Source organism: Telmatherina bonti (genome assembly GCF_933228915.1).
Source record: "Telmatherina bonti genome assembly, chromosome: 12".
NCBI classification, from domain to species: Eukaryota; Metazoa; Chordata; class Actinopteri; order Atheriniformes; family Telmatherinidae; genus Telmatherina; species Telmatherina bonti.
Window position 1 is genome coordinate 32419370 of NC_136610.1, and position 19111 is coordinate 32438480.

At 37.5% G+C, this 19111-nt stretch overlaps 1 protein-coding gene across 1 annotated transcript; it reads left to right on the forward strand.

Annotated features, from left to right (window-relative positions):
• Positions 1-661: 661 nt before the first annotated feature.
• Positions 662-13406, forward strand: itk (IL2 inducible T cell kinase; the record flags this gene model as incomplete). Its single annotated transcript, XM_079250253.1, has 17 exons — positions 662-799; positions 909-1013; positions 1096-1177; positions 2584-2709; positions 3880-3917; positions 4345-4496; positions 4577-4642; positions 4755-4809; positions 5493-5572; positions 5698-5840; positions 5993-6058; positions 6287-6458; positions 6591-6807; positions 6887-6951; positions 7033-7151; positions 13096-13253; positions 13341-13406. The coding sequence occupies 17 exons, from the start codon at positions 662-664 to the stop codon at positions 13404-13406; spliced, it is 1848 nt and encodes a 615-aa protein (XP_079106379.1).
• Positions 13407-19111: the final 5705 nt, after the last annotated feature.

The window sequence follows — 19111 nt, forward strand, 5'->3', positions numbered from 1 at the left end:
TGATCAGTGAGAAAGAACTGTAAGAATAATAGGCCAAATAAAATTATTACATGATGTTTACTGTACACACTTTACAAAACATCAAAATCTTCAGAAAAATTAATTTTTTTATTCAATATTGAAACTGTTTTAGATTTGTTATCAAGTGCTGAATGTTCTCTTTAACCTCAAAATAATTTTCTCCTTTTTATTTATAAATGTATTTATTTATTGTACAAAAAAAAAAAAAATCAAATTTTAGGTCTGTTGATACAAACTGTAATCATTTAGTTAAAACAGAAATAATGATTTCCATCTACAACTTTAAACTGCACTTTTTACCTTTTGCAACATGACTGAAACTGTTATTGTGTGTGTGTGTGTGTGTGTGTGTGTGTGTGTGTGTGTGTGTGTGTGTGTGTGTGTGTGTGTGTGTGTTCATGTGTGCTTTCTGTGCAGCCGTGAGACTTTTTTTTTTCATTTTTCAACATACCGGGTTGTGCTGAAAAAAATGCCGCAAGGATGTGGTTTACTTTGTGCAAAAAACCCTGACACCGGAAGCTCTTCAGCATGACAAGATTTCAAGTTTTCATCCACAACTTTCTTGTTTCTTCACCTCACAGCAACGAGCTCCACAGCTGGTCACAGCAGTCCCTCACTGGCCCGTTCGTACCTGTTCACCATGTTCCCCAGGGTGATATTAAAGGGAACTATGATCAAAAAATCTCAACAGAAGAAAAGAACATCACCGTGTAACTACAAGGAGAGGTTTTTTGTATTAGACACTCAAGAGCTGAAGTATTCTGAACGCCGCCCAGGGGTGAGTTAGTGACAGACTTTTACATAAAGTTTCAACTGGGCATTTTGGTCCAGAATTTTTTTATGTTTTGTTTTTCTCGGCATGGTGTTTAAAGAGAATGTTCTTGCAGAAAAAGCCAATGCTGAAAGGTTGCATCGAACTGTCCAGAATTAAGTGTGTGGACATTGTGTGTACTGACATTCCCATACCATGCAACTACAAATATCCTTTTCAGGTAAGAGGCACAATTTCTCAATTAATACTTACTATTTATAGTAAAATAAAGTAATCTTTCCTAAATGCATATATTCCCGCAGGTTTTCCATGACAGCCATTATCTCTACATTTTTGCCCCAGATAATGATTGCCGTCAGAGATGGGTCAGAGCCTTGAAAGAAGGTAATTCAACATCATGTTAATGTGGCATGTCTTCTAAACTTTAATTGTCTATATACTACCCACAAACAGGATAGTCAACGTTTGGGTAAAGTTCACAGAGAAATGTAAAAAGTTCATGCTATGCTGTGTTATATCACACAATAAGAATTTCTTAATTTCAAACAGTTTATTGAAAGAAAAGCTACAAGTAGGGGTGAATATGCCACAAAATAAAATAGGCAATATCTCCACAACTAGCCATGTGTCTAATGATGTCTAAATGTGAAGGGTATGACGAAGAGGACTGTTTAGATACAAGCGGTCACTGAATCAAAGCATTTAGTCGTCGTTTCATGGTTCAGATATTTCTTTTGTTGTGTGAGCGTGTTTGTCTGTGTGTGTTTAATTACCCTGTTAGAGAACAGCATGTTATGCAAAAAGTGCTTTAACAGTGAGCCGTGCTGCACGTGCATCCAGAGGTTTAGAGAATTAAGTTTAAATTAAGTTCATCTGTAAAAAGTACATTTCAGGTACATTCTGACATCATACAAAAAGCTGCATACAGTGATGTGTTGTGTCTAGTGCAGTGTTTTTCAACCTTTTTTGAGGCAAGGCACACTTTTTCTCACTGAAAAATCACAAGGCACACCGCAAACCAAAATCTTTTTCTTTCCATATTATTAATATAAAGTCCATCTCGTCAAAGCCTCTTGCATAGAAATCAGATCAACACAAGAAGATGGCATTTTATTATCTTTCACTGGGGCCTGTTTGGATGAACACAGAGCTGCTTTTTAGACCAATTAGGTGAAAATTGGGTAATTTCTCAGGGCACACCTGATAATCTCTCACAGCACACTAGTGTGGCTCGGCACAGTGGTTGAAAAACACTAGTCTAGTGTATGTTGCAAATGTGCTCAAACTTCCTATTTATTTTACATTTAATTTTCTTTTCCAAAATGTAAAATAAAGTTCGGCAAGTTCGGGCCGTGCGAGCTGCAGTCTTGCAAGGTTTAGACGTTTAGACAATGTTTCATTGCGTCAACACACCAGATTCAAATGACTGAATCACTTGATAAGCTGTTGGAGCCATTTGATCTGAATCAGGTGCGTTAGAGCAGACAAACCTCTAAAACCTGCAGGACTGGGGCTCTCTATGATCAAACTTACCCCTAATCTCTATGAAACACGTTGCTGACTCACATACCTCTGTTTTCTGTAAGTTTATTCTTTATAAGTACATACCCATGTACTGTACTTTTCAATACTTCTTTTTGCTGATCTTTTACTTTATAGCGTACTTTTAGTTATATATTTTTATACTATTGCTGCTCGATGACAAACAATGAAATCTTTCTGTAGTTTTTTTAAATGATTATTTTTACAATGACAATGAAGTGTCTTTTTCTTTATATTTTCCAATTTAGAGACAAAAAACAATAATTTGGTTCAGAAATATCACCCGAATCTCTGGTACGATGGAAAATGGAGATGTTGCCAGCAAAGTGAGAAACTAGCAGCAGGTTGTCATGTATATAACCCGGACGATTGTGGTCAGTATATATTTCTTCATGTTTAAGTACCTGCTGTCAAAGTTTTGTCCTGTTTTGTTTCAAAATATGTCATCACTAAAAAAATAAATATTATTCCTGAGTTTTTTTCTCACATGTTGTCAATGATATTTAACGTTTTCATGCATCATGTCCTGGAGCCCCATTAAAAGGCTGTTTCAAGTATATTAATGGGTGACGATGGTGTATTTGCAGTTTGGTTGCTCAGTGGACATTAGAGAGTCACCCAACACACTGCTACTCACTCAAAAATGAACAAATGTTGTATAAATTTCTTCTATATGCATGATTATTAAGTTTGCCAAAGTGAAAAACAGGACAAGAAATTGCTATAGTTCATTTTTATAGACTATTTCTATTATATAATTACAACAATATACTATTATATAAATATTTCTATAGAGTGGATAAAATAAATAAAACAAATTAAATGTAAAGAAATATTAAAGATAGGGATGCGCCGATTCCGGTATCAGTATCGGTCTCAGCTCAATACAGTGTGTGTACTTGTACTCAGTAATAATAAAAGTGTTCCGATACTACATCCGATACCCGATACCACACTAGTCAAGCCAGCGGAGATATGATTGATGACATGCTTCGGACATGTTTTAAAAGAAATAAATATCTTCAATGTTAAAATGTGACTTTTTTTTTTACACTAAAAACTGGATCTTTGTTTCAAAATCACACATGTATCGTCGTATTTGGGTAAAATGTGCTAAATCAAAATAAAACTTGTTGAAACTGTGAGATCTGTAATCTTATATTTGTATTAGTGAGGTAACTTCAGAAAGGATGGGTAATTTATTACAACCCAAAGAAATCTTACACAGTTATAACAGCAATAATAACCATAGTCGCAATAATGTTGACATAAACAGATTTAGTATTGGCAAATATCGGTATCTGCAGATATTTAAATTTCAGATATCGGTATCAGATCGGTATCAAAAAGGGAATCGGTGCATCCTTGATTAAACACAAAGTGTCTCTCTACATGTCTGTAAAAGTAAAGTTTTGCATATGAAAAAATGTGGCATTGTTCTTTAATAATTTATGCATCAAAGGGTTAAAGGTGATCTTGTGGAACTTTGTGGATGTGTGTGTGCCAAAAACTCCTCTGAGTTGCTTTTTCTGATTTCCTCACAGCTTCCAAAAAGCCACTTCCCCAACTCCCGGATCCCGAGGTACCACTCCCTAAAGCCTGGATAACATCTGCAGTAAAAATATAACTGATGCAGCCAGTTCATTTCCAGTTGCTTCAGTTGTCAAGTCTCAGTAGATTCGCTTTATGTAAAAATGTTTCTAATTAGGGTGCAATAGCTCAATTGTACTGTGACTGCTGCTATTTTAATGACATTTTTTTCATAAATATAAGGCTCTCTTCTGGAGATTTTGTTTCAGATGTGTTGCAGTTTGCTGAAATTTAATTTAAAGTTGACATAATTTGGTCAATGAAATGTAACTGGAAAATTACAATCATTTTTCTGCCAACTTCTTAAATGATTTTTATGTTTTTGTGCTTTAAAAGTAAGACATTACACCATTACTGCTGTACTTATTCTGTATATGTTGCCAGAAGCATTCTTTTATTTACTTTTATTGTTTTGGCAGATGGATCTCCGTGATTCAGGACAGCAGGTGGTCATCGCTTTGCAAAACTACGCGCCGCTGGGAGACGATGACTTGCCGCTTCAGAAAGATCAGGAGTATCTTCTCATCAACAGCTCCCACTCTGAATGGTGGGCTGTGCAGGATGACAGGGGGTAAGGCTAAAAAAGTGCTTTGCACTTCCATTTCACATCAATAGCTTTTAATCCACCTTTTTTTCTTGGCTTGTCTGCAGGAACACAGGTTTTGTACCCAGTACGTACGTAGCTGAAAAATCAGGCAAAAACTTTGACAGATTTGAGTGAGTCCTATTTCATTTCTCTGCTATGTGTCTTCCAAATATGTTCCCAAAGAACACTCAATGTTTATTCTTTTGGGAACTGATGGAGGTTGGCGTAATTCTCTTTTTACAGATGGTACGACAAACACATTAACAGAGCGGAAGCAGAGGATTTGTTGATGAAAGAGGTAAAAAGGTTTTTCTTTTTTTATTTCTTCATGCTTTTTGATAGAATTCTTTTCATCCTCACTTTGTCTGACACAACACACTTTAAGCAATGCCCTTTTAAAGGCTTTAACTGAATAGCACTTTAATATTTATGTGAAGTTTTGGACCCTTTCAGGTTTTTTCTTGCCTTTTTATTGTTATTTTAATTGTTCTGTTTGTGTTATTTCTTTCATTGTGCATTTCCTTTGTTATTTATATTGCTATTTTTATTGCTGAGTGCCACTAAAATGTCATTGCAATGGCTTTGCAGTGACAACAAACTCCTTTTTGTCCTTAAATATGACATCTGATATGCATGAGGAGGAGGATTTTGCTGCTTGACAAAGTGCACTTTGGTTGTGACTGTGCCACCTACAGCAATCGTGCATTTGCAACACTGACGCACCTGCAAACCGATAATCTAACACGAAAAATTTCTCACAACCACAATGTTTCCTCCAATGCTGAATTTCCTGCCGTCAACTGCTTTGCTGCATTTTGCAAGCAGGCGGGAGAGCAGCTGTCCATCGCCATCTGCAACTCGAACGATGGCGAGCCCCATCCTGGCATCAGCTGCTCAAAGAGACGACCAAGAGGCAGAATTTAGATGAGTAATAGAAATGTACTTTTTAATGTGGCTGATCTGATGTGATGCCCCCTTTAGGGAAAAGAAGGAGCGTTCATTGTGCGTGACTCGAGACAGGCAGGAGTCTACACCGTGTCCGTTTTCACCAAAGCACCGGGGTAAATTTAACTTAACAGATCCACTTCACTAAACATGTATTATTATTTTGCTTATATTATATTATTGTTTTGCTTAAATGAAGACTGTGTTAAAGGTCTGATGACTTCTGATTTATCATCTTAAGGTCAAACGGCGAGAAGAATCCCAGAGTGAAACATTACCAGATAAGACAGACAGAAACTGAGCAGAAATCATTTTACCTGGCTGAGAAGTACCTGTTTAACACCATTCCTGAGCTGATTCATTACCACCAACATAATGCTGCTGGTATGTGAACTTCCCTGATGAGACACAGAAACAAAGTGATATATCTTTTTATTTACAAAAAAAAAAGAGCTAAAAATGAAACTTCATGGCAAAGAGAGAAGGAATTTGCTGTTCATCAGTGTGTGCATCTGTGTGTGTTTGTTGCTTGGCAGGCTTGATAACGCGACTGAGACACCCTGTCACTGTGGGACGACGCTGCTCCCAGGATGCTGCTGAAGGTTACAGGATTCTCCTCTTGCACACGCTGAAACTCTCGTTTTTGCTGACCTCTGGTGGTTTTTACAGGATGAATCTCAGGCTGCGTGGCGTCTGCTGCTGCAGTTGGTTTTGTGATCTTTAGGCGGAAAGTCTGCTTCGTGTTTTTTTTTTTTGTTTGTTTTGTTTTCTTTTTTATGCATGTGTTTAGCTTTTTTTCTTTTCCTGTGCTGTTTGTTTGTTGCCGTCAGCAGATCAGTGGGAGGTGCACCCAGAGGAGCTGATCCTGGGTCAGGAGTTAGGTAGCGGCCAGTTTGGTCTGGTGCTGGAGGGAAGATGGAGGGACAGGAAGGTCGCAGTGAAGATGGTAAAAGAAGAATGCATGTCAGACGAGGAATTCAAAGAGGAGGCAAAGGTTATGATGTAAGTGCGACACAGCGAGTTGCTCCAGATGAAATGAATTTGTAACCACTCATCACAAATGTGTGTGTGTGTGTGTGTGTGTGTGTGTGTGTGTGTGTGTGTGTGTGTGTGTGTGTGTGTACTCTTTGGCAGGAGGCTGAATCACTGCAAGCTGGTGCAGCTTTATGGCGTGTGCACCCAGCGCTCCCCCATGTGTCTGGTGTTTGAGTTCATGGAGAACGGCTGTTTGTCAGACCACCTGCGGGAGAAGAAAGGCCGCTTGTCGCAGGATACGATGTTGGGAATGTGTCTGGATGTCAGTGAAGGGATGGCTTACCTAGAGAGCTCCAACTTCATCCACAGAGATCTGGTGAGGCCCCAACAAAGAACTTCTCAATGTTTCTGCATCTCTGCTGTGCTGAGAGTGTATTGTTCTTCTGTCTCCACAGGCTGCAAGGAACTGTCTCGTTTCAAGCAACAATGAGGTGAAGGTGTCTGATTTTGGCATGACAAGGTACGCTTTCATCAAAAATTCTGAAAATCATTCGGTAAATTGACGTATGTATTGAAGATTTTATATATCTCTGTGCTTCAGGTTTGTTCTAGATGATCAGTACACAAGCTCCCAGTGCTCCAAGTTCCCCGTTAAGTGGTCGGCCCCGGAGGTGATCAAGTACTCCAAGTTCAGCAGCAAGTCTGACGTCTGGTCATTCGGTGCGTTGATCTGTGTGTGTGCTGCTTGTCTTTCAGCTCCTTTTTAATGTGCATTTAAAGTTTTTGCAGCTCTGTTGGTGAGTTGTTCAGCTGCATCCCTGAAAAGCAAAATGATCTTAGAGCAAATTATAACATGATTATAACATAATTATTAACATAATCACTTGACTGTTGGGTTCTTCACCAAACATAAAGATAGCTAAGAATGCACTAGTTTAGGATATTTTTCCCAATTACCCCACTCCTTTGTCACCATTACACATATGTTAAAAGTAAATACAAACAAATAATAAACAAATAATTTAAATTCCAAGTTTAATACAAAACAATGTCAAAACAAAGTTATTATATGTCTGAAGTTGAGAATTCCTTTTTTCTTTAAAACTAGATGATAAAAGAGATTTATAAAAGCTGAGATTGGAGCAAAAATTAAATTAAATGAAATTAAATTAAATTAAATTAAATGCTGAGTCCTTCATAAATATATTTAATTTCATTTAATTTAATTTAATTTAATTTCATTTCATTTAATTTCTTTGAAATAATGTATCTGCATGAAAATGCTAATAACTTAGGCTTTTCATCCTGTCTTGCACATATAATCATACAAACAAAGCAAAACGTATTTAAATATGTGCACAGAAAAGACTAAATCAACCATATATTTTGCTACATTTATTTTGGAATATTTCTGAAAATAATCACCAGTGAAAACAATTCTTTGCCGTTTCTCTAAACTGCAAATAAAAACTCCACCATTCTCAGAAGAAAAACACGTAGAAACAAGATCCTGCAACACCGCTGCCTGCTGATCGTCTGAATTCATTCAACATTTTTTTATGAAGTGGGAAAATTGTTCATTTTTCATTGAAGGCCTTGTTTTAGCCTGAATATATAAATCTGTTTTATTAATAGTTTTATTTAAACATTTTTCTCTACATTTGGAAAAGCCACAAGCCACACTTTTCATACAGTGTACGGACATAAGTTCAAGCAATTCTTTAACCTCTGAAGGTGGAAAAAAATGAGTTTTCCATAAATTAATATATGTTACTGCTGTAGTTGTGGTTGTTTCTTGTTGCTATTTCCATGCTACATCACCAACCAGTGGTTTCCAGTCCTCTCTGTGAAGGTATGACATTGCTGGGATCATCACCAGAACCTGCAGTCTGGCCCTGAATTGAGATTTAGAAGACTTGCCCGTATCTAACAGTTGAAGACCTGAAAAGTAAAAATAACCACAACTTCCACCACAGATGTGGTGCAACACTTACTGCTTCCTTAGCACTGCTGAAATATAAGTGGTTTTGCCATGCAGAGCTGCGGAGCTTCAGTTGACCAAAGATTACATGGGGAAAAAAAAGCAAAAATCTGCAAACTTTCTGTCCTCTGTCTGATTTTACACAAAGCAGGACTCTGCAAGCTTTCAGTACTTGACAGTGGATTGGGGGTTGGATTGTTCCCTGACTGGTGTTTGATCAAACACAAATAAGTAAACCTCAGTGCTGCTGGGGGAAGCCCCATGACGGTCAGTTTGTGTGGTTGCAGGTAAACACAAACAGCTGCAGGTACCACAGACTTGTTCTTATGTTTGCTTAGAAAAACTGTGAAATATTCTGCTGATAATCCAAAACAAGCAGAGAAATCAGTGGAGGGGAAATTACTTGCGACATGGTTGTCTGTAAAGAGCCTGTACCACACATTACTTCACGTATCTCACTGTCATTTACACTGTAGGTGGTTTCCCTGTTAGAGCCACATAAAGTACTGTACTCTAATGATAACCGGTAGTAATAAGAAGTCATTTTGTTCTCACATGTACCCATGTCAGCATTGGCTTCATGACTCTCAAGCTGTGCTCACTGATTTCTACGTGTGAAAACTTTTGTGTTTTGATTCTTTCCCTTCGTTTCAGTATAACAACGAAACCATTTCCTGTTTTATTATGTAGTTTTTTGTTGTTTTTTTTCCTGTTTGGCTTCCTTGTGTATTGTTTTCTCTTAGGCTTCCTGTTTATTGGCTCACCTGGTTTGATTTCCTCATTTACTTCACCTGTTCCTCATAAGAGATCACCCGTCATGTTCCTCTGTCCAGTCTTCTTGTTCTCTCTCTTTTGGATCATACGTTGGGTTAAAGCTGTTTTCTAGTAGTCCGTCTGCTTCTCCGTCCTGCATTTCAGTTTCAGAAATTTATTGTCCTCAGTAGGAAACTTGATTTGCAGAAAGGTCCTTTAAAACATCGCAAAATAAAATCCAGCCACTCACAACAACAACAACCATGATTTAAACAATTAAAAAAAAAAAAAAAAAAAAAAAAGACACCTATCAATACTTGAATAATTTTTTTTTTTTAAATGCTACAAAGGGGATAAAAGGAACACTACAAGAGATAAGTTATTAATAAAAAAAAAAGCATAAAAGGAATCAAATTTTGAGACTATAGAAAAATGTTATGGCACAAAGAACAAATGAGTTTTTCAGTCTGTTGGTCCTCAGTCTTGGGGTTCTACATCTCAGACCTGAGGGAAGCAGTTCAAAGTCTTTATCTCGAGCAGGGGTGTCCAGTTCCGGTTCTCTAAGGCCACAATCCTGCAGGTTTTCCATGTTTCCCCACTCCAACGCACCTGAGTCAAATGAATCAGTCATTATGCAGAACTTCATTGGCTGTGGGGTCATTTTTCTAGAAGCCAGGTGTGTTGGAGCAGGAATACATAGAACGCCTGCAGGACAGCGGCCCCCCGAGGACTGACTTTGAACACCTCTGGTCTAGCGGGTGGTTCTGGTTTTGGGTCCCTACATCTCATAAACCCTTACAGACACATTACAAGATTAAAGTTTTTGTTTTCTGACATTTTTAATTCTGTTTTACATGTTGAACTCTCTTCAATGTAAAATGTGTAAAAAGAAAAGAAAAAGAAGGTTCCCTAGGTTTACAAAGGTTTACAAAGGTTGGTTCAGTCCAAAAGAAATTAAATTTACACCAGAGGGATCTGAAACTCTTCCTGTGTGCATTTCCATGAAAAATGTTTACATAATTTCAAGTGGATATTTTTGCACACTACCAACAAATATAGGGTATGATTTAATTATTAGAAAAATCTCCTATTATGTCTGCTTAAGAAATTTCACATGAGCTTGTTGGAGAATGTTGATAATGAAGACGAGAATCTTGAGAATTAAGAAAGATAATGATGATGCAAAGAAAATCCATGATGTGGGAACATTCACAGGAAGTACATACCTTTCCTTTTCTAGTGTTTTAAAAGGCTATGTGGGATCTGTCATCTAAATATAATCTGATATAAAATAAAATATAACTTCAACAAGATTTGTGAGTTTAAAAAAGGACAGAAACAGCTACACAAGTGGAACTCACTGTCACAAGATGCAAACTCTGACTCTTCAGTTTTACATTTCTGTGAATCAGTGAGTGTAGCTGTTTGAAAATAAGCAACTGTTATCTGCTTTTCTATGCTAAAGAAGGTAAAAAAGCAAACACTGAAGCTCCTTTCATGAGAAATTGACCAACTTAAATAATTTGCCAAACAACTGGATGTAGATGTTTTAAAAATGGCCTCATGAGGACTTTTTAGTAATAACAGAGCCTCACTAGATCCACTGGGGGGCAGAAGACATTTTTCAGATTATGTAAAATTTATGCCAAAATATATTTGTCATTAAAGGCAGGAACTGAAACAAATATGAACATATTTAGATTCATGTTCTGCATGTTTGTATTATGTGGATAAATATCGCAGTAATGTTAAAAATCAGCATCGTACAAGCTCTTTAAATCAGCCTGATACACTGAATGAGACACAAGTGTCAGCTGAACATGTCCACACCAGTGACTCAGGGAAAACAGGGGTTTTATTCCTCTGAAATGAAAGAATGCCAGTATTTTTTTTTCTGTGCCAGTATTTATTAATAATGAGCAAATATATCCGTCTGAAAATGATGTTACCAATATTGATTTAATCTTAGTTGTTGCAGTCAAATGATCAGAAATTAGAACTGCACCAGTCAGTGATTGTGGCTTTGTTTTGCAGTGACTGCCCTAAAACTGAGATTTATTTATTTATTTACAGGACACACTTTCCCAATAAATCCAATGACTAAGTGTGTCCAGACTTTTGACTGGTACTGTCTATAAGTGGTTAATCTTTGTGTACTTTCAAGTCAGTTTTTGGCTGAATTATAAATATGTGCCAAATCTTCAGTTACGCCTCAATGAACTGGAATAGATGTGATGATGGCATCTTCTGTCCTAAATGGGTATTTACATATATCCAAAAGCATTTTATAACATGAGTCAATTCTTTTATGCTGGTTCAGTGGCTGTTCCAGACTAACATTAGAAGAGGGGCCAGTTGCTTCGTTGGAGAGGCACGTTCAGGAAAAAATAACACAACACAGAGCTTTCAAGGATTTTAAAATTGACTATATATTTAAGACAATATTATAATAGTAATTCAGTTACTGTTAAACTGTATTTTCAAGATATAATTATTTACCTAAAAATGTTTGAATCTCTCCATTCTTCATCTCAGTGAGGACATGAAACAGTATTTTTTTTCAGCATTTTGTCTAAACTTCAGATAAAAACATGTTTTTCTTGAACAGAAACACATTTAAAGCAGACGTTACATTACATCTCTGTGATGGAGCTCACTACACAGTCCTTGCATGTTTGTGCCTTTAAGGTTTGGCCTGAATGGAGAGACCAGAAGTAGCTTCTTCCAGGTTTTGTATCTGGATGGTGCATCATCAGAGTTTTAGGAGAGCTATTTTTTCCAGCATAACAATATGCAATCCAGGTTTTTTCAAACCAGTTGTTAACGGACCAAACTGCCTTAAAACATCTACTTCAGTCTCCAGAAAGAGTTTCTACTGTGGCTGAACTGGCAGCTTCTGTCTGGTTTTGCTGATATCTAAAGGAAGTGTTTACGTGGCGCAACGTAGCGTAATGTAGCGTAGCACAGCATAACGTAGCGTAACGTAGCGTAGCGTAACGTAGCGTATCTTAACGTAGCTTAATGTAGTGTAGCTTAACGTAGTGTAGCGTAACGTAGCGTAACGTAGTGTAGCGTAACGCAGCATAGCGTAACGTAGCATAACATAACAGAACCAGAGACTTGAAAAGAATCAACAAACTGATCAAGAAAGCTGGTTCTGTGCTTGGAGTAACTCTGGAGCCAATGGAGATGATTGTCCAAAGAAGAATGCTGCACAAGCTGATGAGGATGATGGAGGATTCTTCACACCCTCTCCACAACACAGTGATAAAACAACAAAGTGTGTTCAGCGAGAGACTTCTTCCGATGCAAGACTGAAAGATCATTCCTGCCAGCAGCCATCAGCCTCCGGAACAAGACCTCCTCAAATTAATTATTATATACTACAATATTGAATTTCCCTTTTGGGATTAATAAAGTATTTTTCATTTCATTTCATTTCATAACGTAGCGTAACATAGCGTAGCGTAACATAGCGTAGCGTAACATAGCGTAGCGTAACGTAGCGTAGCGTACGTGACATAACTTAACGTTATGTCACGTCGCATCACATCACATCACATCAAGACATATACATAAATCTATTAACTAATATATTTTATCTATATAAAACCATATCTTGCTATAGGTGAAATTATAGCAAACCCCACCCAGGCACATCCATGTCTGGTTAAACTTAGATAATTTGAAAGAACAGATTTAAGAGGAGATCACACAACTCAACATTATGAATAAACCAATCAACGAATCAACAGCAAAACAAAAAAGAATTAAGAAGAATGTAACAATTATAATCCTTTTAGTGTCAAGAAGTTCAGTATATCTTTTGCACTAAAACGCTATCCAACCAACAGCCTTGTACGTTTTATTTATTTATTTTAACTTTTTTTTTTTTTTACCAGTAGACTCTCCCTGTTTCCCCCCGCTTAGGTGTGCTCATGTGGGAGGTGTACAACGAGGGTCGTCTCCCCTACGAGAACCGCTCCAACTCAGAGGTTGTGGAGTCCCTGAATGCAGGCCTGAGGCTCCTGAAGCCCCGCTTGGCCCCAGACTCTGTCCATGTGCTGATGGAGTGGTGCTGGAAGGAGGTGGGAACAAACTTCATGGATTGCAAATGGAACAAAAGCTAAATCAGGAAACAATCAGACATTATTTTTCTCTCTTCTCTTTCTCAGAAACCAGAAGACCGTCCATCTTTTGCTCTGCTCCTGCATGAGCTGGCCACCCTCACTGACCTATAAAACATTTCATACTTTTAGTTATTTATTTATTTATTGATTTGATCCCCTAAGTGTTCATCATGTGTTTCCTCTGTAAATGTGAAGTTTTAATTTTCTATATTTGCACTTTATTTAATAATTCTGTAAACAATCCTTGCGAAAGCTCCCATGTAAATAACTACTATAGCATACATGCCTTTTGTCTTCTTCAAAAGAAAACATACAACCAGAAGTTTAAGTACTGATTTCATGTTAGATGTGAAAAGATAATTATTTTTCAGTGGCAGCTGTTTAAGTTGCTTATGTGGCTCAACTGTATCAAGCAGGATTCACATTAAATAAATAATTGTGCGTGGGCATGCATGGGCAAGGCAGGCTGTAAATCTATTTGATCTGAAGAGAGAGGGCAGATGAATTGTACATGAGCAGCACCTCAGGCTTTAAATGAAAGACTTGAAACTGAAGCTCCTCAAATTACCTCTCAAAACCAGCCTCCAAAGCAAATCAGGACTGTCACTGGCTCAGTTAGCAGCATGCAGCTATCAGTTCATTGCCAGGAGAAAGAAAAATGGAGTTCTCTGTGCTGAGAAAGTGCTTAAACACTGAGGGGTTTGAGTGAGATATCGAAGCAGGTATGATTACTTATCATCTGCAGCAAGAGGTCTGATACAGGTCGACAGCTCAGCGTGTTATAATTTAAATAATTTTAAATAGATTTTCCTTCTTTGTTAATGTTTAAAAAGTCCAGCTGTCATGGCTGGATGATACTGCAAATTTTGGTATAGATCTGATACTAATTAAATCCAATGCAAGTATCACAGATACCAATGCTGCAATCGATACCTGTACTGATATCAGTGCAGATACTGAGACCATTATCAATATATTTTTGCTTCTGGTGTCATCATCTTTTAATGATTTTGCCTTTATTAACTGACCCTGATTATAAAACACAGAACAAACACTTTTTTAAAAAAAATCAAATTAAACTTTTTTAATTAGCAAAGTGAAGGATGAACTGACAAATATCTTTTTTTGTAAACAAAATAAAACAACTATCAGAAATGAAACAAAACAATAAAATAACTTCTTTTTTTCCCCCACATTTTATCACACACACAAGTATTTGAGAAAAATAAACTCAATGATATAAAAAGCCAAACATTGTATTGTTTGGCTTTTGTTCACATTATTTTGCTTTTTTTCCCCTGGAGTCCTCTGCAAGCAAAATATTGATCTCATCACACAGGCATAAAATGATATTGATCTTAACCTTGGTATTGAAAATATCAATGATTGCATTGATCCACTCAGTCCTAGCAGTCATATCAATTAGATTTCTGATATTACATTGACAAATTATACTTGTTAACCTGTTTCATTCTATAAAATAGTCATATTGAACTGATCCCATCGATTTCATACATTTTATGTTTTCTTTAATGTGAAACACAGTTATTCTTTAGTACGGAGAAGGTCTGTGAAAGAGTATATATGAGTTCTATGTTTTCCAGATGTCATGGACTCACCTCATCTGCACCCCCATCTTGTGTTTGTCAACATTAAAATTTGTGAAATTAAATTACAGTAAGATCTGCTTCTTCTTCTTCTTCTTTTTTTTTTTAATAATGGAAGTTATCAAAATGGACAACTTAATCAAAATGAAAGAAAACAAGTTTTGAGCAATACAGTCGGACTTTTAGCAAGTTGAACTTTTGGACTTTAAAGTTTATAAAGGCAGGTTCTCACAATTAACATTCTCTTCACAGTATAAAGAAGATGTGGATCACACATGACTAATCACCTGTGTCATGACAGTCAGGAAATTAGTCACACAACAAAAGCAGCAATGTGCATTCTGCTCTGTAGTTAAAGCTGGATGTGCACATCTTGTTTGGTCTCAGTAGCATCAAGTCAAACAGATTGTAGAAACATATATATAGAACATACATAGAAAACATTCAATTATAAAGAAGGAGTTGTGTAATTAAAGACAAATCCTGAACCATTGATCTCTCTTGTTAGATCTAATGGCTCCATCATGCTGTTGCTGCCCTTTCTTAACATAGTTTGAATTGTAATATCCTGATCAATCGAATTTAAGCTATCTGAATTGCTTGAAATATATAATAATATATTTATAATTATAAATTAAAGTATTTTGCTCCCCTCTGTGTATTCATTTAGTAAAATCTCAGCTAAAATCCAGAAGAAACTAAAGATAAACTATAACCACTGAACACACGCTTACAACTTCCTTACGATTGTGAAGGTAGGTAGATGCAAGCTGTTGTTAATCAAATGCACCATATTAATTATCACCAACACCTCTTTAAGCAAGTTTTGACAGTCTGCCATTCCTGCGTATTTAGATGTATGTTAACACAATGTTGAGGAGGAAAGACATCTGCAAGAATCCTAAAGGAGTTGCTCCTCATCAGTCCATGAAGGGTTGTAAACCCATTTCTTAACATGTGGAGTCCATCATTCTACCGACAGGAAGGATATCCAGCATTGGATAAATTCCATCCTGGTAAGACTGTGTCATGTTTAGAGAAACTGCTAAAACCTCCAGCAGTTACATCTCAGACTCTAAAGGCCTCATTTATCCTGAGTTCATCCTGTTTATGACAGCTCCATTAGGAAGAGGATAATCATGTATATCTTGTTTGGTCTGCTTGCCTGGACAATGTTGTGCCAGGTTCTCTGTAAACTTGAACTCATGGCTTATGTTTCTAAAGTTGCACCTGAAAAACCCACAAAAACTCCTGGACAGAAGAAACTAAAGTGGATATGTCTAGACATAATGGACAGAGCCATTCATCCATTTTTCTTAGCTGCTTTGTCCAATTCAGGGTCGCAGGAAGCTGGAGCCTTTCCCAGATATCATTGGGCGAGGGGCAGGGTACACCCTGGACAGGTTGCTAGTCCATCGCAGGGCGGACAAAGCATGTTTGATAGGAACAAACCACAGCATATGAGGACAAGTACCTCATGCCAACTTTAAAACATGGTGGTGTAAATGTGATTTGGGGTTTGTTTTGCATCTACAGGAAGTGGACACCTTCCATTCATTGAGTCGACCTTGAGCTCCTCTATGTACCAAAGTATTATAGGGTTAAATGTAAGGCCATCTGTCTGACAGCTAAAGCTAGGCTAAAATTGAGTCGAGCAATAGGATAATGATCCAAACACAGCGACAAATCAAGAACAGAATGGCAGAAAAAGCACACACCACATGACAGGAACCTCTGAGCATTAAAAACTAAGTCAAAGAAAGTAATTGATTAACATTTATTTAACCATATAAGTCGACTGAGAACCAATTTTCAATTTTAATGAAGAAACAGGCAGAAAAGCCTTCATGACACATAGCTCATGTAGATCAGTTTCATTCTCAACAAGTTAGCTATAAATATTCTAATATATTTTACTAACAGATGAATGAAAACTCGGATGAGAGAGATCAACATGGGCCCCTCATCATCACCCATCGCACCACTGTCACTGTCCCTTTAAGACTATGCACTTGCAGCCATTTTCTGCTCTTTGTGTGGGGTGGATTAGCACAGGGCTGGTACTGGGCGAAACTAGAGCATCAATCGACACAGAAGACGAAGATATATATATATATATTTTTTTTTAAAACTATATATATCCTCAGAAATCCTCGGATCGCCGTCGCAGATCGCGACACCGTCCGCGCGCCAGTTCGTCGCCAGACGGACATGTGAGTTTCAGGTAGGTGGCAGAAACGTAGCGATGGATGCAGCCGCAGCGCTGGGGATGTGAGCTGGGTAGTGATGATGGCTGGAGACTGGAGGACTGGTTTCTTTTCTAAAAAAGAAACACACACACACACCCTCTTCTTATTTCATTGCCAAGCTTTGCATATTTTCTGTCATTTTATTTGCGTGTGCGTAAAGAAAGCAACAGATACATCCGCGAGAAATGTCCGTGCGTGAATTGGACGGTGCGTTTCGGGTTATTCTGACACATGAATGGGATCCCCGCTAGCCAACATCGGCATCGTAGCTCACACTGAGATGGGTGGGGTGAGGAGAGGGTTCCTGTTTGGCAAGTGCACTGATGGATGATGGAGCACGTACAGCTTGGCGCCTTACGCATAGGGAAAATAGAATAAAATAAGAAAAGATGATCGTTTTGGTAACGTGGGAAATAATTCGGACGTCTCCGTCCTTTTTTCCCCCCCTCCAGGCTGGATCTACCATCCAGTTGATCCATCCGACCAACAGGCCACACAGTTCGCATTTCAGACGCTTTCACAGCCATGACACCTGCAGCCATGCAGGCCTGTAACCCATCACAGTTTCACCTACTTCCGTTTCAAACAATTGCCTGCATGCACACAGCTGTGTTTTTTCTTTTCTTTTTACGTGCACCTATCACATGAAACATGAATCCGCCCCCGAAGCAAACTCTCCAACTAGTAAATGAGCATTGTGGCCCTTAACAAAGCAACAGTGATGTAATGATGCTGCTGTGATCCACGCAGAATGGACCATTTTAATAAATTAGCACTGAAAAGACAAACTTTAAATGGATTTATAGACTTTAAAATGTGTGAACAGTATGGAGAAGACTAAAAGAGCCCATTTTAAAGCATATGCTGCTATTGCAATTGTGGAATCACAGATTTCTAAAATCTTTTCTTTTTTTTTTTTTTTTTTTAAGTTTTTTTTTTTTTTTTTTTTTTTTTTTAGGGGAGGGTCAGTGAACTTTTAAATATTTTTAAGGTAATTTATATGTTTAGGAAGTGTTTGAATAGGTTAGATTTATTAGCTCTAAAGGAAGCCCATTTATTTTGCTTGATGTTGCCGAATGCAACATCAAGAACATTATTTGACCACATTGACTAAAGCTTTATGGACATAATTGCATGTGTTTCATGCAAGGTCTATATAGACGTCGATGAGCAAGTTTGAGGTGGATGAAAGCATTTGAATAGGTTCCAGCTTCCAAATGGTTAAGAACATGGATGGATGGATGGATGGATGGATGGATGGAACACAATTGGCCTGCAGTGTCCTGAGGTCAACCTGACAGAACACCCTTAGGGTGACTTTGATTGTTGGTCTTCTTATCCAGCATCAGTATATAATGTCATAAACATGCTTCTGCTAAAATTTTCATCAATAAACTTTCAAACCTGATGGAAATCTTTGCCAGAGCGAAGCTGTTATCGCTGTGAAGGGTTGGCCAACTCCATATTTAACCCTATGTAAGCTATAATATACTTTATGCGCATGTGAAGCCAGATGTCCCATTACTTTTGGTAATACAGTATATGTTGTTGTTTTGGCTCACTTAAAATATGACTTTTGGATAAAATTAAATCTAAACGGTGATGTCAGCATCCAGGAACTTCAGCAAATTAGATAAATTGGAGTTTATGAATAATTCCAGAATGTTTTAGACTTTTACTGGGAAAAAAACAATCATTTGAGAACTTTTCCAGTTTTGCTTATTGGAACCCGGTATTAGTTTGCACCTTTTGCTGTAATCATTAAACATGGCCGTTTAGTTGTAGCACCTCTACACCAGCCTTAACTTGACCGAGACAAACTGTTTCTACTTTTATCATCTCCATTTGCATAAAGTCAGCAATGTCACTGCTACCGGTCCAAGTAAGGGGAAGCAGAGATAAACAGCCAACAGAGATTGTTGGTATTGTTATTCAGTATTAATCTTCTTTTAATTTGCCA